Source organism: Eretmochelys imbricata, chromosome 7, assembly GCF_965152235.1.
Source record: "Eretmochelys imbricata isolate rEreImb1 chromosome 7, rEreImb1.hap1, whole genome shotgun sequence".
Classification (NCBI taxonomy): domain Eukaryota; kingdom Metazoa; phylum Chordata; order Testudines; family Cheloniidae; genus Eretmochelys; species Eretmochelys imbricata.
This window is the reverse complement of record NC_135578.1, coordinates 28,016,976-28,030,171: the sequence shown is the minus strand read 5'-3', so window position 1 is coordinate 28,030,171 and position 13,196 is coordinate 28,016,976. Positions and strand designations below refer to the sequence as shown.

The 13,196-nt window shown below is 41.6% G+C and overlaps 1 protein-coding gene across 2 annotated transcripts; it reads right to left on the bottom strand.

Moving 5' to 3' along the window:
- Window positions 1–4,665: 4,665 nt before the first annotated feature.
- SELENOK (selenoprotein K) lies at window positions 4,666–9,236 on the bottom strand. 2 transcript variants are annotated; one of them, XM_077822292.1, is made up of 4 exons: window positions 9,135–9,235; window positions 6,675–6,765; window positions 5,609–5,689; window positions 4,666–4,762 (listed from the first exon to the last, which is right to left on the bottom strand). In XM_077822292.1, the coding sequence occupies exons 1-4, from the start codon at window positions 9,151–9,153 to the stop codon at window positions 4,666–4,668; spliced, it is 288 nt and encodes a 95-aa protein (XP_077678418.1). In that variant the 5' UTR covers window positions 9,154–9,235. The 2 variants fall into 2 exon arrangements, with proteins under 2 accessions (XP_077678418.1, XP_077678419.1); XM_077822293.1 differs by having other exon boundaries at window positions 4,675–4,762; window positions 9,135–9,236.
- Window positions 9,237–13,196: the final 3,960 nt, after the last annotated feature.

Below are 13,196 nucleotides of genomic sequence, written 5' to 3'. Positions count from 1 at the left end.
GCACCTATCAATGGGGACAAAATAGCTGTAATAAAAAACAAAAAATTAAAAAAAACAAAAGCAAGCACTCGTCAAACAACAGTTAATTACAGCATAATGGAGCAAAACTCATTGGTCGCAATGAGGAAGAGTCACTATATAAACGGGTTGCCTTGCCATAAAACTTTGGGTTCGTCCTGCCAAGACTTCCTCGGAGCATCGTGTCATGACCGATGGAACCTGGCTCCTCCCTACTGGTGATCAACCTAGCTGGCAACTATAACATCAACTGGCGGGACAGCGTGTATGGTGTGCGTATTTGTAACGAAAAAGCATATGCTAATTGTTGTATCTTCAATAAATGCGGTATGTTGCCCTCTCCCCTATAAAAAAAAAAAATCTTGTGTGCTTTGTATAAGCATAACAAATGGAGCTCCTGCCCAAGTAGTATTTTAAAATGGGAGTATGCCAAAATGCACTAGAGAACTTTCGGTGCAAGTAGCAGGGTCCACATAGCTAGTTAGTGCCCTATATATTCACATCCTGGCCGCTAACTAGCCCTATAGACAAGCCCTCAGTTGAAGTCTAGAAGTTGTTTAGCCCATCACAGACACAGATCTTAAAAGATAAATATGCTGCATATCCAGTTACTAGGCATGAACAGGATCTTTTTGATGTGTGAAAAGGAAACAGTATAAAACGTTGCATGACAAAAGGTCTCAAAAATTGTATAAGGTTGAAAAGGTAACATTGTTAGACTACATAATATATAGTCTAACAGAAATATAAGAAATGGAAAGGAAAATGCTGTCAGTTTCTGTTAAGATACAGTATTAGATATGAAATGTGCCAAGAAATACCCCTTCTTAAAGCTTGTCCCTTGTGTGATCTTCTATACCAAATGCTAAAAAGTGGCATGTGAATGAATTTTCTTTGGTCATGAACATACTTACTGTATTATCAATAGAATTATTTTAATGGTTCTTACTAACCAAGGATGAAGAGAGTCAATGTTTTGCAAAGCCAAATATATTTGCTTATTACTTTGCCACTACAATAAAATATTCACAAACTATACAAAAAGGCTTTGAGACAGACAGTAAATAACATGTGCATTTAATAACACTGCACTTCAGTTACACTGGATCCCGGAAGAAGGAATTCCCAGCACAACTTCATTATCTGCTTAATTGCAGAGCAGTTTCCATTAGGCATACACATTCACAACATTCCCACTCGTTTGGTCCATCATCTAATGCTTCTTCCCTTTAGTCTTGCAAATGTGTAAGTCCAGTTGCCTGTCCTAAGAAGCAGGCATTTACCTACAAATAAATGGTAAAATATGTAATATAAATGTAAAATAGTAGGGCAAACAAAACTTAAAGCACCCATTTTAAACACAGGAAATAGCAATTCATAGATCTAAAGGCTAAGTACAGCGTGTGACATTCTGTGCCTTGCAGGAGTGCCCTGTAATCCTCATATTCCTCATTTCTATAGAACTGTGATCTTACATATAAAGTGGGCCATGTGAGGTATCAGGGGAAGATTATGATCTGCTGAAAGTCATTTTTCTAATCATAATCATTAATGTATATGTAGTTATGAGAATTGCGTTGTACGGTTGTCACTAAAACATGATGTGAGTTGGGGAATCAGCCAGATATTAGCTCCCCAGAGACAACAGCAAGGAAAGTAATCAATGTCCGGGCGGGGTGTCAAACAACCCATCCACAGCCATTGTGCAGCAAGGGAGTTACAATTCAATGAGTCCCCTGCATAAGGCCACACCAGGGGAATTGCTCAACCTTGCTTGGGGACTCAGGGTTTGTCTACACTGGCACTTTACAGCGCTGTGACTTTCTCGCTCAGGGGTGTGAAAAAACACCCCCGTGAGCACCGCTAGTTTCAGTGCTGTAAAGTGCCAGTGTAGACAGTGCACCAGCACTGGTAGCTATTCTCCTCGTGGAAGTGTTTTGTTTTTTTAATAGCACTGGGAGAGCTCTCTCCGAGCGCTATGCCACGACTACACAGCCACATTAAAGCGCTGCCGCGGCCAGTGCTTTAACATTGCTAGTGAAGACATGCCCTTAGCAATGCCCACCAGAAATGCCTGGACTTGTGTTCTCCAAGCACATCGACTAAGGGTATAAAACAGAACACAGTGGCCACACGCTTGGCCTTTCTCCTGCCGCCACCTATGCTGCAAGCAATAAGGACATTGAGAAGACTTAAGAGTCCAAGAGAGGAGAGAGCAGCCCAGGTTTCAAGGGTGAATCCTGTGTACTATGAACTGCAATATCCAGTGGGGTGAGAAAAACTGCTTAACCTAGATGTTGTCCAGTCTAATAGGGTTGAGAGTTTAGACTGCATGCTTATATTTTCTTTTCTTTTGGTAACTAACTCTGACTTTTTGCCTATCACTTAAAATCTATCTTTTATAGTCAATACATTTGTTTAACTGTTTATCTTTACCAGTGAATTTGTACAAAGTGTGTGGCAAAACTGCTCAGGTTTGCAAAGGCTGGTGTTTATCCACTTTCTGTTGATGAAGTGATGAACCAATAAATAAATGTACACAGTGCTGGGAGCTGGGGGGGGATTTGGCTGGTGCCTTTCTCTGTGTGATCATGACTGGCTGTGGGAGCATTCATGCAATCTAGCTGGGTGTGGAGCTCCACATGCCGTTGTGCTGAGTGATGATAGCGCCTGTAGGGGTTTGCTGCTTGTCACTAGCAAAGCATTATGAGAGACAGCGCAGGCTGGGAAATGAAAGTGGCACAGCGGTCCTACAGTCCCAGGTTGCACCTTGGGAATCCCGTCACACAGTGCTGTAGAAATTTTTTTTAAAATATAGCCACCATTTTTGAGGTATGCCAAAAATGTTCAAGTTGTCTACGTCTGAGCATACCACACATTATTAATATAGTTCATGATGCTGTGGTACAAGAGAACTGTTTTTCACCTCTTCTCTAGTTGAAACAAAAAGAAATCCAAAAATTATATTTACCAAATGAAACAAAACAAAACTGAATAAACTTTATGTATCAAAGGGTCTAAAAAATGGAAATGCAGTTGTAAGAAAGACTTACATTTACTGTTTCTAGAACCAGAACTGTTTGCCATATTTAGTTTTTAAACAAGGAATTACTGGACATTTGGTTCATGTGTATCTATCTTCTCACAAAGAAAAAAATTTAAGATGATGTTCATTCATATTAAAAAATTGGCCATTAATAAATCCAACATAAATTGGCAAAATAAAGCCATTCAAAATATTACAGCTTAACTAGAAAAAACATTGTGTTGTATGTGTTAAATGGAAAAGAAACTTCTCACTCTTTAAAACCAATTACTTTTGAAAGTCTTCTATTAACCATGTACAGATTTGCTAATTACCAAATAAAAGCAGCACTACTCACAGGTCTTTACTTTTACGTAACATTCTACCATGGCTATTTACAGTTGTGGTTGGTTTTTTTGTTTTTTTTTTTTTAAATATTTTATTTCTTGAGAAAAGTTTCATTGTCCAATTGTTTTAAAATACCATAATATAACTGTGTAAATACAGGATTAGATCAGACATGCAACAGCAAGATTAAATTTGATTTGCAAGTGTTTGTAACAGTCATATTGAATTAAGGTACCATTTTTCGCTATAGGATCATACAACCATAGGTGGTTTGGGATAAAATTATATTAAGCCTTTAAAGTACTTTTTCTAACTATTTTTGTTATGCTATATTATAATTATGTGTACAAACTTACATGGTAATGTAATTATAATAAAAAATTATTACAGGGTACAGAGATCATGCAGGGTTTTTATTCATATTAGGGAACAGGGTTTTAACTACCCAGCCAGAATATATCTTTTAAACAAGACTGTCACATCGGGCGGCCACTGTGGACCATGCAAACTGTTAAAAACATTTTAGCTGGAAACTGATTAAATTAAGTTTATGCATGCCTTCCTAAAACCAGTAAAAGCCTGAGGTTTGACAGAATAGGTACTGCACAGGCAGGAGTGGAAGCGTCCCTCAGTGCCCCACCACTGTGCTTCAGCCCTGCTATGGGCAGACAACTTTTAGTGGTCAGAGGAGAGTTTAGTCTCTATTGCCCAATCAATCCTCCATCCCTTTGCTGAGACAGCCTATAAAGTTGGTAATCAGTGCTAACTGTTGGGGTGGTGATGTGAAGTGGATGCTTGGCTATGGCGATACCGATTAAATGCATTTGATCTCTCACAGACCACCAGATATCCATTAGATAGTGGGAAGCTTCACTCCCTTGTTGATCTGCATGGGACTGAAATCATGAATCAAAAAGGTATAAAGCTCTATTTTACATTTCCAATCGCACCCCAGCAAATCTAATTATATTATGTATCTCTCTCTCTCTCATTGCCTAGAGAAAGATATATCAAAAATCTGTAAGGAATTCTTGTGGAAGTTTCTGAACCACAAGTATAATAAGAAGTCTATAAATATACTCCTTTTTGTTCTATCATGTAGTTTTCTGATTCCCTTGACTTTTCTTTCATTTATTTTTAATAACTTTTGCAAGAGCAGGGTAAAATTACCCATTATTCTTCTATTATTATGAATTCTACCTGTAAGTTTAATTCTTATTAAGACTTCCATTGCTTTTGAAGTAAGTTCTAAGCATGATATAACAAACTGTAAGTTACCTTCCTCATCCTCCTCCAGCCATGGGTGGTGGACTGGGACCTCCACCGCCGTGATTTATCCGACCCATCCTAGGACGAGGATTTCCTGGAGGCCTAATTAGAGAGTGGGGAAAACTTCAGTAAATATTGTCCATCACTATGCAACCATGACAATGGTCTCCATCAGGTGCAAATACACTGTTCCTAAGTTCCCATTACAACATCTTTCCCCTTTTTTGTACTGCAAGTGTCTGACTGCTAAAAACAAAGAGCCGAATTGACCCCTTCCATGTGAAAAGCCGCAGGAGGAAGCTTCTGACAAGAAAATCTCCATAAGGATTCCCTTGTGAAGACTGCTCCTAACTACCCCTTCCCCTCAGAAGTAAAGTTTCCCTCAAATTGGCAGATATCAGGGGATGCATAAGAGGCTAGGACCATTCATGAAGAGATCCTGACTCCTATCCTGTGACAGAGACTGCTTATTGGTCCAGACTCTTCACAGGCTGCAAAAAACAAACAAACAAACAAAAAACAGACATAGGAAGGTATGTATCTTAGTATTATGGTCGCCTAAGCCCTCCATTCCACGTGGAAGTGAGAAGTTATCTATGTGTAGGCTAAAGGTCTAACCCATGAATATATAATAAGAGAAAGATTTCAGCCAAATAAAACCAAGACAAATGTAATACCTTCTACTACATACAATTGGAAAATGCTGTTAAATATGAGTTAGGAGTTGTATTCTTGAATTTTAGGCTATGCAACAGATAAAGTAAAAGAAAATGATGATCTTGTATTATATAAAGTTACATATGTCTTAAATTTCTTGGTATGACTTCTCAATTTGTTCTTAGTTAAAGTAAAGCACCATGACTCTAAACAGTTTATGCTAAAACATTCTCCTAACATAAAAAAAATAAAATAATAATCTAAACATAGGAAGTTGAAGAAAAGCAATACCCTCTTCCATCATCATATCTTGAGTTTGAGGAAGATGTATAGCCTCTCCTTCTCAAATCTGGCTGAACAATGCTCTGGAAGCTAAAAATAAAGGAAACAAGAGTGATAGGAGTTGAATGCTAGAAATTAACAGTTTTTCAGCAATGCTGGAATATATGGCAAAACACTGGATGCAAAAGCAGTAACGGGTGTTCATGGAATAATGGAAGTATTGTACATTAGCACCAGAAAGGATACTTGGATTATACTATTTTTCAAGTTACTTGTTACTTCTGAATAAGAGGAGATCAGAAATTCTATTTTTAACTACTAGTTAATGGGTCAAAAATTGAGTAAAGAGTTTAAATAATTCTAAATTAATTTAAGATTGAAATAAACCTAAGTTGAATGCTAAGCATTATACAACATGTTCCGTATGTACTTGCGTACATTCTAGCTTCTCTAACTGCAAGGTGTGCATAAAAGTCAAACCTGGAATTTAAACAGTGAAAAGCATAAGTGAAGTCTGCAGAAGTGTCATTCAGTCTTCTAATTTACCTGGAGTTGAGACAGAATCTAAACTTGATTTGCGCATGCATGAAGTAAATTGTGATTACCACTCTGCGGTTATTTTTATGCCAGCTAGAAGCTACTGACCTAGGCATTGCTGCCCCAAGGTTTGTTGATACACTTATTTGACTGAGTACTAGAAACAATTCCACCAAAACATACACTCTTCAATAACTATTTAGAGAATTAGAAGTAATCATGACTAAAATGATCAATATTTAGCTGACAGCAGCTACGATTCATTACAGCTGGATTTTAATGTGTTAGTATCAGTTTTCTCCCAGCTTTTTAGATTCATACAGAGTATTTTTTAAAGCCATCCATTCTGATGCATGAAATGGAACAGAAGAAAGACCTAACATGCTCAGGGAACTACTGTGGACATTTGCAACAAAGTAGTAGCTCTATAATATTGCTTTGCAAAATATGTATATTTGTGTGTTTGTTTCTCCAAGGCAAATTAATACTTGCTTCATTTAGTAACTTGACAATACTTAAGCATTATATGAATACTTACAATAAAACCACAAAATCTGCTATTCCCCAGAAGAAGTCGGTTATAAATGACAAACTCCAAGGAGCCCGACTCTGGGTATCCAACACTTGTCCTATAACATAAAGGATACAGTAAATACATTAAAATGCCATTCAGTGATACAAATCAATTCCATTGTATGGTACATTAAATGAAAAAAAATATATTATTCATCAGCTACCAATGATATTTAAAAATATTACCAGCAAATATCACAAACAGTGAATCAGCAGATGTCAGAGAGAAAATACATTTTACAAATATTGCCACTGGCAAGTTTCTTTTCCTGTAGTTATATTACACCTTTGTAAAAATAAAACTGCACAAGCTGATTCACTTATATAAAGTGAAACACCACCATCAAAATTTGCACTGCATACAAGGTAAATTAACCATGAAGAACAATTCTGTGTTTATGTTTCATACGTGGCAATATTTTTACTTAGAAAACCATTATCTGCTATCAAAATATATTTACCAAAGTTTCTATTATTTTCCTGGTCTGAGTTAGAGATAGGCCTGAGCTACACAATTTAGGTCCAGTTCTTAGCTTCCTCAAGATTGGTGGGGTATAGATATCATGTGCAAATCTGGCTCCACCAAATTAAATAGCAAAACTCTTACTGACTTCAATCGGGCCAGCATTTTACCCCTGGAGTTTTGGTCCAGGCCAGTCTTTAGTCTAGACTAATGATTAACTGGCTACAAATGTACTACACAGGGGCTAATACGGGGTGGGCAAAGTACTGCCCGGGGCCCACATCCAGCCCTCCAGCCAATTTAAACTGGCCCTCAAGCTCCTGCTGGGGAGCGGGGTCTAGGGCTTGCCCTAGTCCCACACTCCAGCCAGGGAGCGGGGTCTGAGGCCACTCTGCATGTGCATGTTGAGGCTCCAGGAAGCAGCTGCATGTCCCCACTCTGGCTCCCACACTTAGGGGCAGCCAGGGGGCTACGCATGCTGACCCCACCCCAACCGCCACCCCCGCAGCTCCCATTGGTCAGGAACTGCAGCTAATGGGAACTGCAGGGGCAGTGCCTGCAGACAGGGCAGTGCACAGAGATGCCTGGCTGCACCTTTGCATAGGAGCCAGGACACACCGCTGCTTCCAGGAGCTGCTTGAGGTAAGCACCGGCCAGAACCTGCACCCCTGACCCCCTCCCACACCCCAACCCCCTGCCCCAGCCTGGAGCCCCCTCCCACACCCTGAACTCCTCATTTCTGGTCCCACCCCAGAGCCCTAACCCCCAACCCGAGCCCTGATCCCCCTCCCGCTTTCTGAACCCCTTGGTCTCAGCTTGGAGCACCCTTCTACACCTGAAATCCCTCACCCCAGAGCCCACACCTCCAACCAGAGCCTCCCCACCTGCACCGCAATCCCCTGCTCCAGCCCAGAGCCTCCTCCTGCACCACAAAGTCTTCATTTCTGGCCACACCCCCAGTCAGAGCCCTCACCCCCTCCTACACCCCAACCCCAGTTTTGTGAGCATTCATGGCACACCATACAGTTTTCATACCAAGACATGGCCCTGGCCAAAAAGTTTGCCCACCCTTGGGCTAATAACAAGTCTATTCCGTGACAGGCTCATAAAGTCTAACAAAGCGGTTTACTAAACATTAACCATTATAGAACAAAGGCTAACAGAAAGTTAGACATGAAGGGTTGAGGGCTAAGTTGAAAAGTTTCTAATACTTGATAGTGACTTTGCCATGTGACATTAGCAAGAAAAACGTTTATTATTGTCTCTAGACTTTGGGAGATTCGGATGCCTTTCAAATTAACATGGCTCAGGACAGGAAATACAGAATAGTAGGGCCAGATACGTTTGTGAGAATCAGCTAAAGCAGGGTCTTGCCTATGGCCTCTGCTTCATAATTACGTGTGTCTACTTTAATAATGACACGGTGAGGAAGAGACAGTGTCCCATCCAGGGCTTTGGAGCTGTGCTCCGGCTCCGCTCCAGGCAAAAACCTGCAGCGCCACTTGCTCCGCGCTCCAGCCCCGGGCTCCGCTCCAAAGCCCTGGCCGTCTGCAGGCTGCTTTCTGTCTAGACAGAGAGCTAAGGTTGAGGTTTCACAGCCCATCGCTTTACATTCAATGGAAGGGAGATTTTTCAGGCAGGGGGCACAGCCGGGCACCAAACCTGAGGTGACTTGTGCTGTTGCTGGCAGCTAAGCCCCACTTCGATTCCCGGGCCCCCTTAGCCTGGTGTTCGCCTGCCGGCGGCCCCCGCCACTGCGAGCCAGGCTCCGCCAGCAGCCCAGGCCCCCCTGACAGCGCCGCACTTGGCACAGCAGCGGCGCCCGGGCTGTCCGGGCCCCGAGGTGAGGAGAAGGCGCAGGGCTGCGGGCGGGTCCCGCGCCCGAGCGACCCGCCCTGCACCAGGGACAGAGGCCCCCCACCCCGGCTTCCCGGCGCTTCAACCCCCGCCCCCGCGCCTCACCGTTCGAAATGTAAACCATGGCCGCCCCTCCGCGCGCCGCTGTCGTGTCGCAAGTCGCTTCTTCCGGGCAGGACGTCTTCCGGGGCGGCTACGGAGCATGCGCAGTAACTCTCTCCGAAGGCGCTGCTCTCTCTTGCCCTGACCCCTCCAAAAATAACAATAACAATAATAATAAGGGGGCGGGGGCGATTAAAGGGGGCAGAGGAGGAGGCCGGTCAAGGTGGGAGGTGGGTACAGTTGGCTCGGGCAGAGGAGGGGAAGGGGAGAGGCTAGAGGAGGAGAAGGGGAAACCCCAGGGTAGGGAAGAGTTTTTGCAAAAGGGGAGAGTGCTCCGTAGTGGTTGCCCAGATTGGGGGGGGGGGGGGGCAGAGACGGGTGTTTCTCTGTGGACGGTCCACCTCAGCATCCCCTCCCCAGGGCTGTGAAAGGAACAGGGTGGTCCAATGCCTAGCCCAGGTGTCTCCTCTTCATCTGAAAGGATGTACAGAGCGGCCAAAGGAGCCTTGATTCAGTGAAATCATTTACAAACACACTGTCCTAAACATTTTCATAATTATCATAGGTGTTTCTGGTGTTTAAAAGAATCCCTTGCCCGGGTGTGTTGGTGTAACTTGTCTGCGTATAGCTTCATAGCGGCTCTTATCTGCTGTTGAATGATGCTCCATTACCTGTACACGAGACTACATTATTTTCACTCCTAATGTATTTATTTTAACAACTGCATTTTTATTACTCTTATTGTCCTTGGCACATGATCATTTACTTTGGCTAACAATGCATATGGATGTCATTGTGTTATGTAATTTATGGTTTGAATAGGATAGTAAAAATTGATGCTGCCAGCTAAACAATCACATCGCAGTGTTTTTATTATAACACTTTCTATCTTTATATGATTTTGCAATTCACACTTTTCATTTAAAATTTATATTTTCTTTCTTCTATAGCATAAGTTTATTTTTTGTCATCACATGACTTCAATATTATCTAATTTCTTGGGCTGTTGTTATGACCTTTTTCATTCCCATTGATCCAGCAGTGATGACTGCTTTTCCTCACCTTTATTTTTCCTCTCTCTCCAGCAGGTTAGTACTTTTTCACACTTGTCACCACTTGTGTGTACAACTTACTCCCCAAATATTCACTAAGGGCACTGTAAGAGAGTGGCTTGCCCTGTGGGCTGGAGAGCATGAGGCTAAGCCAACTTGATTACACAATGATTCCACCTGAGCAGAGTCAGGCACATTTCCCACAAAGGGCAGAAGGTGGATGTGGTAGTGTGAATGAGAGCTAGACCTAAGTAAGGATAAAGCTTATCTGAGGAAATGAGATGGAGAGTAAGAGAAGCAAGCAGAAAGCTCAGACAGTAAGAAGTTCTTTAGACTAGGAGGTCAGGGAAAGACCCTACCCAAACAAGGAAGAGACTAGGAAAAACTCTGGAGGTAGGAAACCCTGGGAGAGACACTGGTTAAGCAAAGACTCACATGAAAACTTAAGAGGCTAGGTAGGAAGTGGCAGGGACAATTGCAGCCTGGGTAAAGGAACAGACCTAGCTGTTTGGTACAGGGCCCTGGGCTGGAGTGCAGAGTATATAGTGGAACTGCTCCTAGCCCTAAGAAAGGGGGTACACAAGCTCACACCAAGGGTTATTGCCGCTAACAAGGGGGTTGTTGGCTGAGCTGACAACTGGCTGAGGAAGAGTCCCAGAGAGGTGCAAAAGATTTTTGTTTGTCTTTAAGAACACTTTTGGGGACTTTCAGTTTGGAGAGTTGTGATCCCAGAAGGGGTGGATTTAAGAGAGTGACTCTGTTGGTGGGCTAAGTTACTGGAAGAGGAAGAGTTACCATGGGCAGTGAAATAAGTGCGAAGCCAGCCTGGACATGAGTGGGCACCTAATGGTGAGTGGACTTCATTACAGACACTATATTATCTTAAAAAGAAAAGGAGTACTTGTGGCACCTTAGAGACTAACAAATTTATTTATTTGTTATTTATTAGTCTCTAAGGTGCCACAAGTACTCCTTTTCTTTTTGCGAATACAGACTAACACGGCTGCTACTCTGAAACCTATATTATCTTACTTGAATTTTTCCCCAATGGTGAACTTTGGTTGGTGTGTAACTGTGTAAAGTTAAGCACTTGAGTTTTGGTTTTTATTTGTTCTTTTTTTCCTGGATAAAGACCTTACTTTACAAGCTGATTCTGAAACCAGTGTTACTTCTACCAAAGAATTCCTGTACCTTACATGTTACTACATATCTACTGCAAGCAATGTGCATTTGGTTTTCCAGTTAACATGTAACTTTGTTTTCCCTTTACTGAAAAAAATCCTTCTTAAAAATGAATTACCTGATCCTGCAAACTCTTAAGCATATGCTGCTTCACTTGCAAGCTTGAAAAAATGTTATAGTAATGTATATTTAAAGATAATAGTCTGCAATGTTTCAAGGAACTCACAATAGAACTGGATAATTAATCATAATTAAAAATGAAAGTATTTATATATTACAGTGACATAGCTATATTTTTACACTTTTAATATCTCATATTAATGCATAGAGTAAGTGTGAATGGATCCCTTGTGTGCTAAGGAAACATAAAACAAGCTTCTTGAGGATTTGGATGTCTTTTATACTTTGCATATAGTTTCAGCATGAAGGCATTTTGGATACATTTGATATTACAGAACTGTTAAATAACAGGAATAAAATCAGCAAGTAACTGTGCATGAGTATGTTAATAGTCAATACTGACCTCCCAAGGACTCCTCATTTTCTAAGACTTAGGCCCATGTTTAGCAAAATGCTTAATCACATGCCCAAGACAGAGGTATGTAATAGGGTATGAAGTTGTATGTAATACAGGGCATTACAAATCCCATAACATCACATATGTCTCTGACATGTAGTACACGTGTGCCATAATATGCAAGTGTATCTATGACATAGATATAGCTGTACGATATGGCAGGAACCCTTTGCTCCAAACTCCATTCCCAGCCAGTTTATGGAAAAGTACAGGTGCCAAAATGGAGTTCAATATCATGCTCTTGTTGAGTCATAGCAGCCGTTACTTACAAGCTGGCTGAAACATTTACAGGAAAGCTAAGCTGGTCCATTGTCTTTGCTGATAGACCATCAGCACTGTCTAGCTTCTTCATTGTTATACCTGAAAGGCTTGCTGTGGGTGTTTTCTAGAGTAGCACATTTGGAATACAGATACATAGTCAATATTCATAACTTCAGGTACAAAAATGATACAGTCATACAAATAGGATAATCATATTCAGCAAATCGTAACTTTTCCTTAGACACCTCATAAGACATAACCATACCACTGTGAAGAATATAGGGTGCAGTGTCACATTCACCTTCTATACCAGGGCGGGGTGTGTGTCAATCAGTATCTCTACAACTGGCTGCTTTTCTCCGCTGCTGGTGGTCAGTTGCTGCCACTTTTGGATGCTCACTACTGCATCTGTGATCCCATGTTCTGAGGTTCCACCACTTAGAAATTCAGAAATCTCTAGATTTCAGCTCTTAGTGACTTCACGGGGTAGCAGAGAACCTCACTGTCAGTACAGCTTCTGCATTCTTTCACTTTACCACTGTTCCTAGACCAGAACTAAGGCATAACCTTAGACCTGCTTCTCAGTGATGTCAGCTCTAGTAATCACTGAACAGAAACAATGACTCTCAATTGACTTTAATAAGCTCTGTCTTTAAATACCGGAGAGGGGAAGGTTAAAGGGCATCTAGGACTCTTTAGGCAGAGTCCACATTAGCACAATGAAACACCTGTCCTCATCCTCTCTCGTCTCCACTGGAATTTGGCATCTCTACTCTTTGCTTAGCAAGGTTCATTTTCGGGTGACACCCTGTGACTGGGTGCCTGGATGGGCCATACTGAGGAATGCTAGTCTCAGAGCAGACTGCATGGAATAGGGCAGCCAATCCCCAAAACTGGTTGAATCTATAATTAAATTCACCAAGCCAGTAACAAAACCCCTTCTGTACCACAGTGGTCACCAAGAAGCCAAATATAGTCCTCTTTAAGTATTCC

Coding starts and splice junctions, on each gene's coding strand:
- SELENOK (XM_077822293.1), bottom strand. Junction 5,690..6,674: donor GCAGATTTTGTGGTTTTATT/GTAAGTATTCAT, acceptor CTTTATTTTTAG/CTTCCAGAGCATTGTTCAGC. Junction 4,763..5,608: donor AGATATGATGATGGAAGAGG/GTATTGCTTTTC, acceptor CTCTCTAATTAG/GCCTCCAGGAAATCCTCGTC.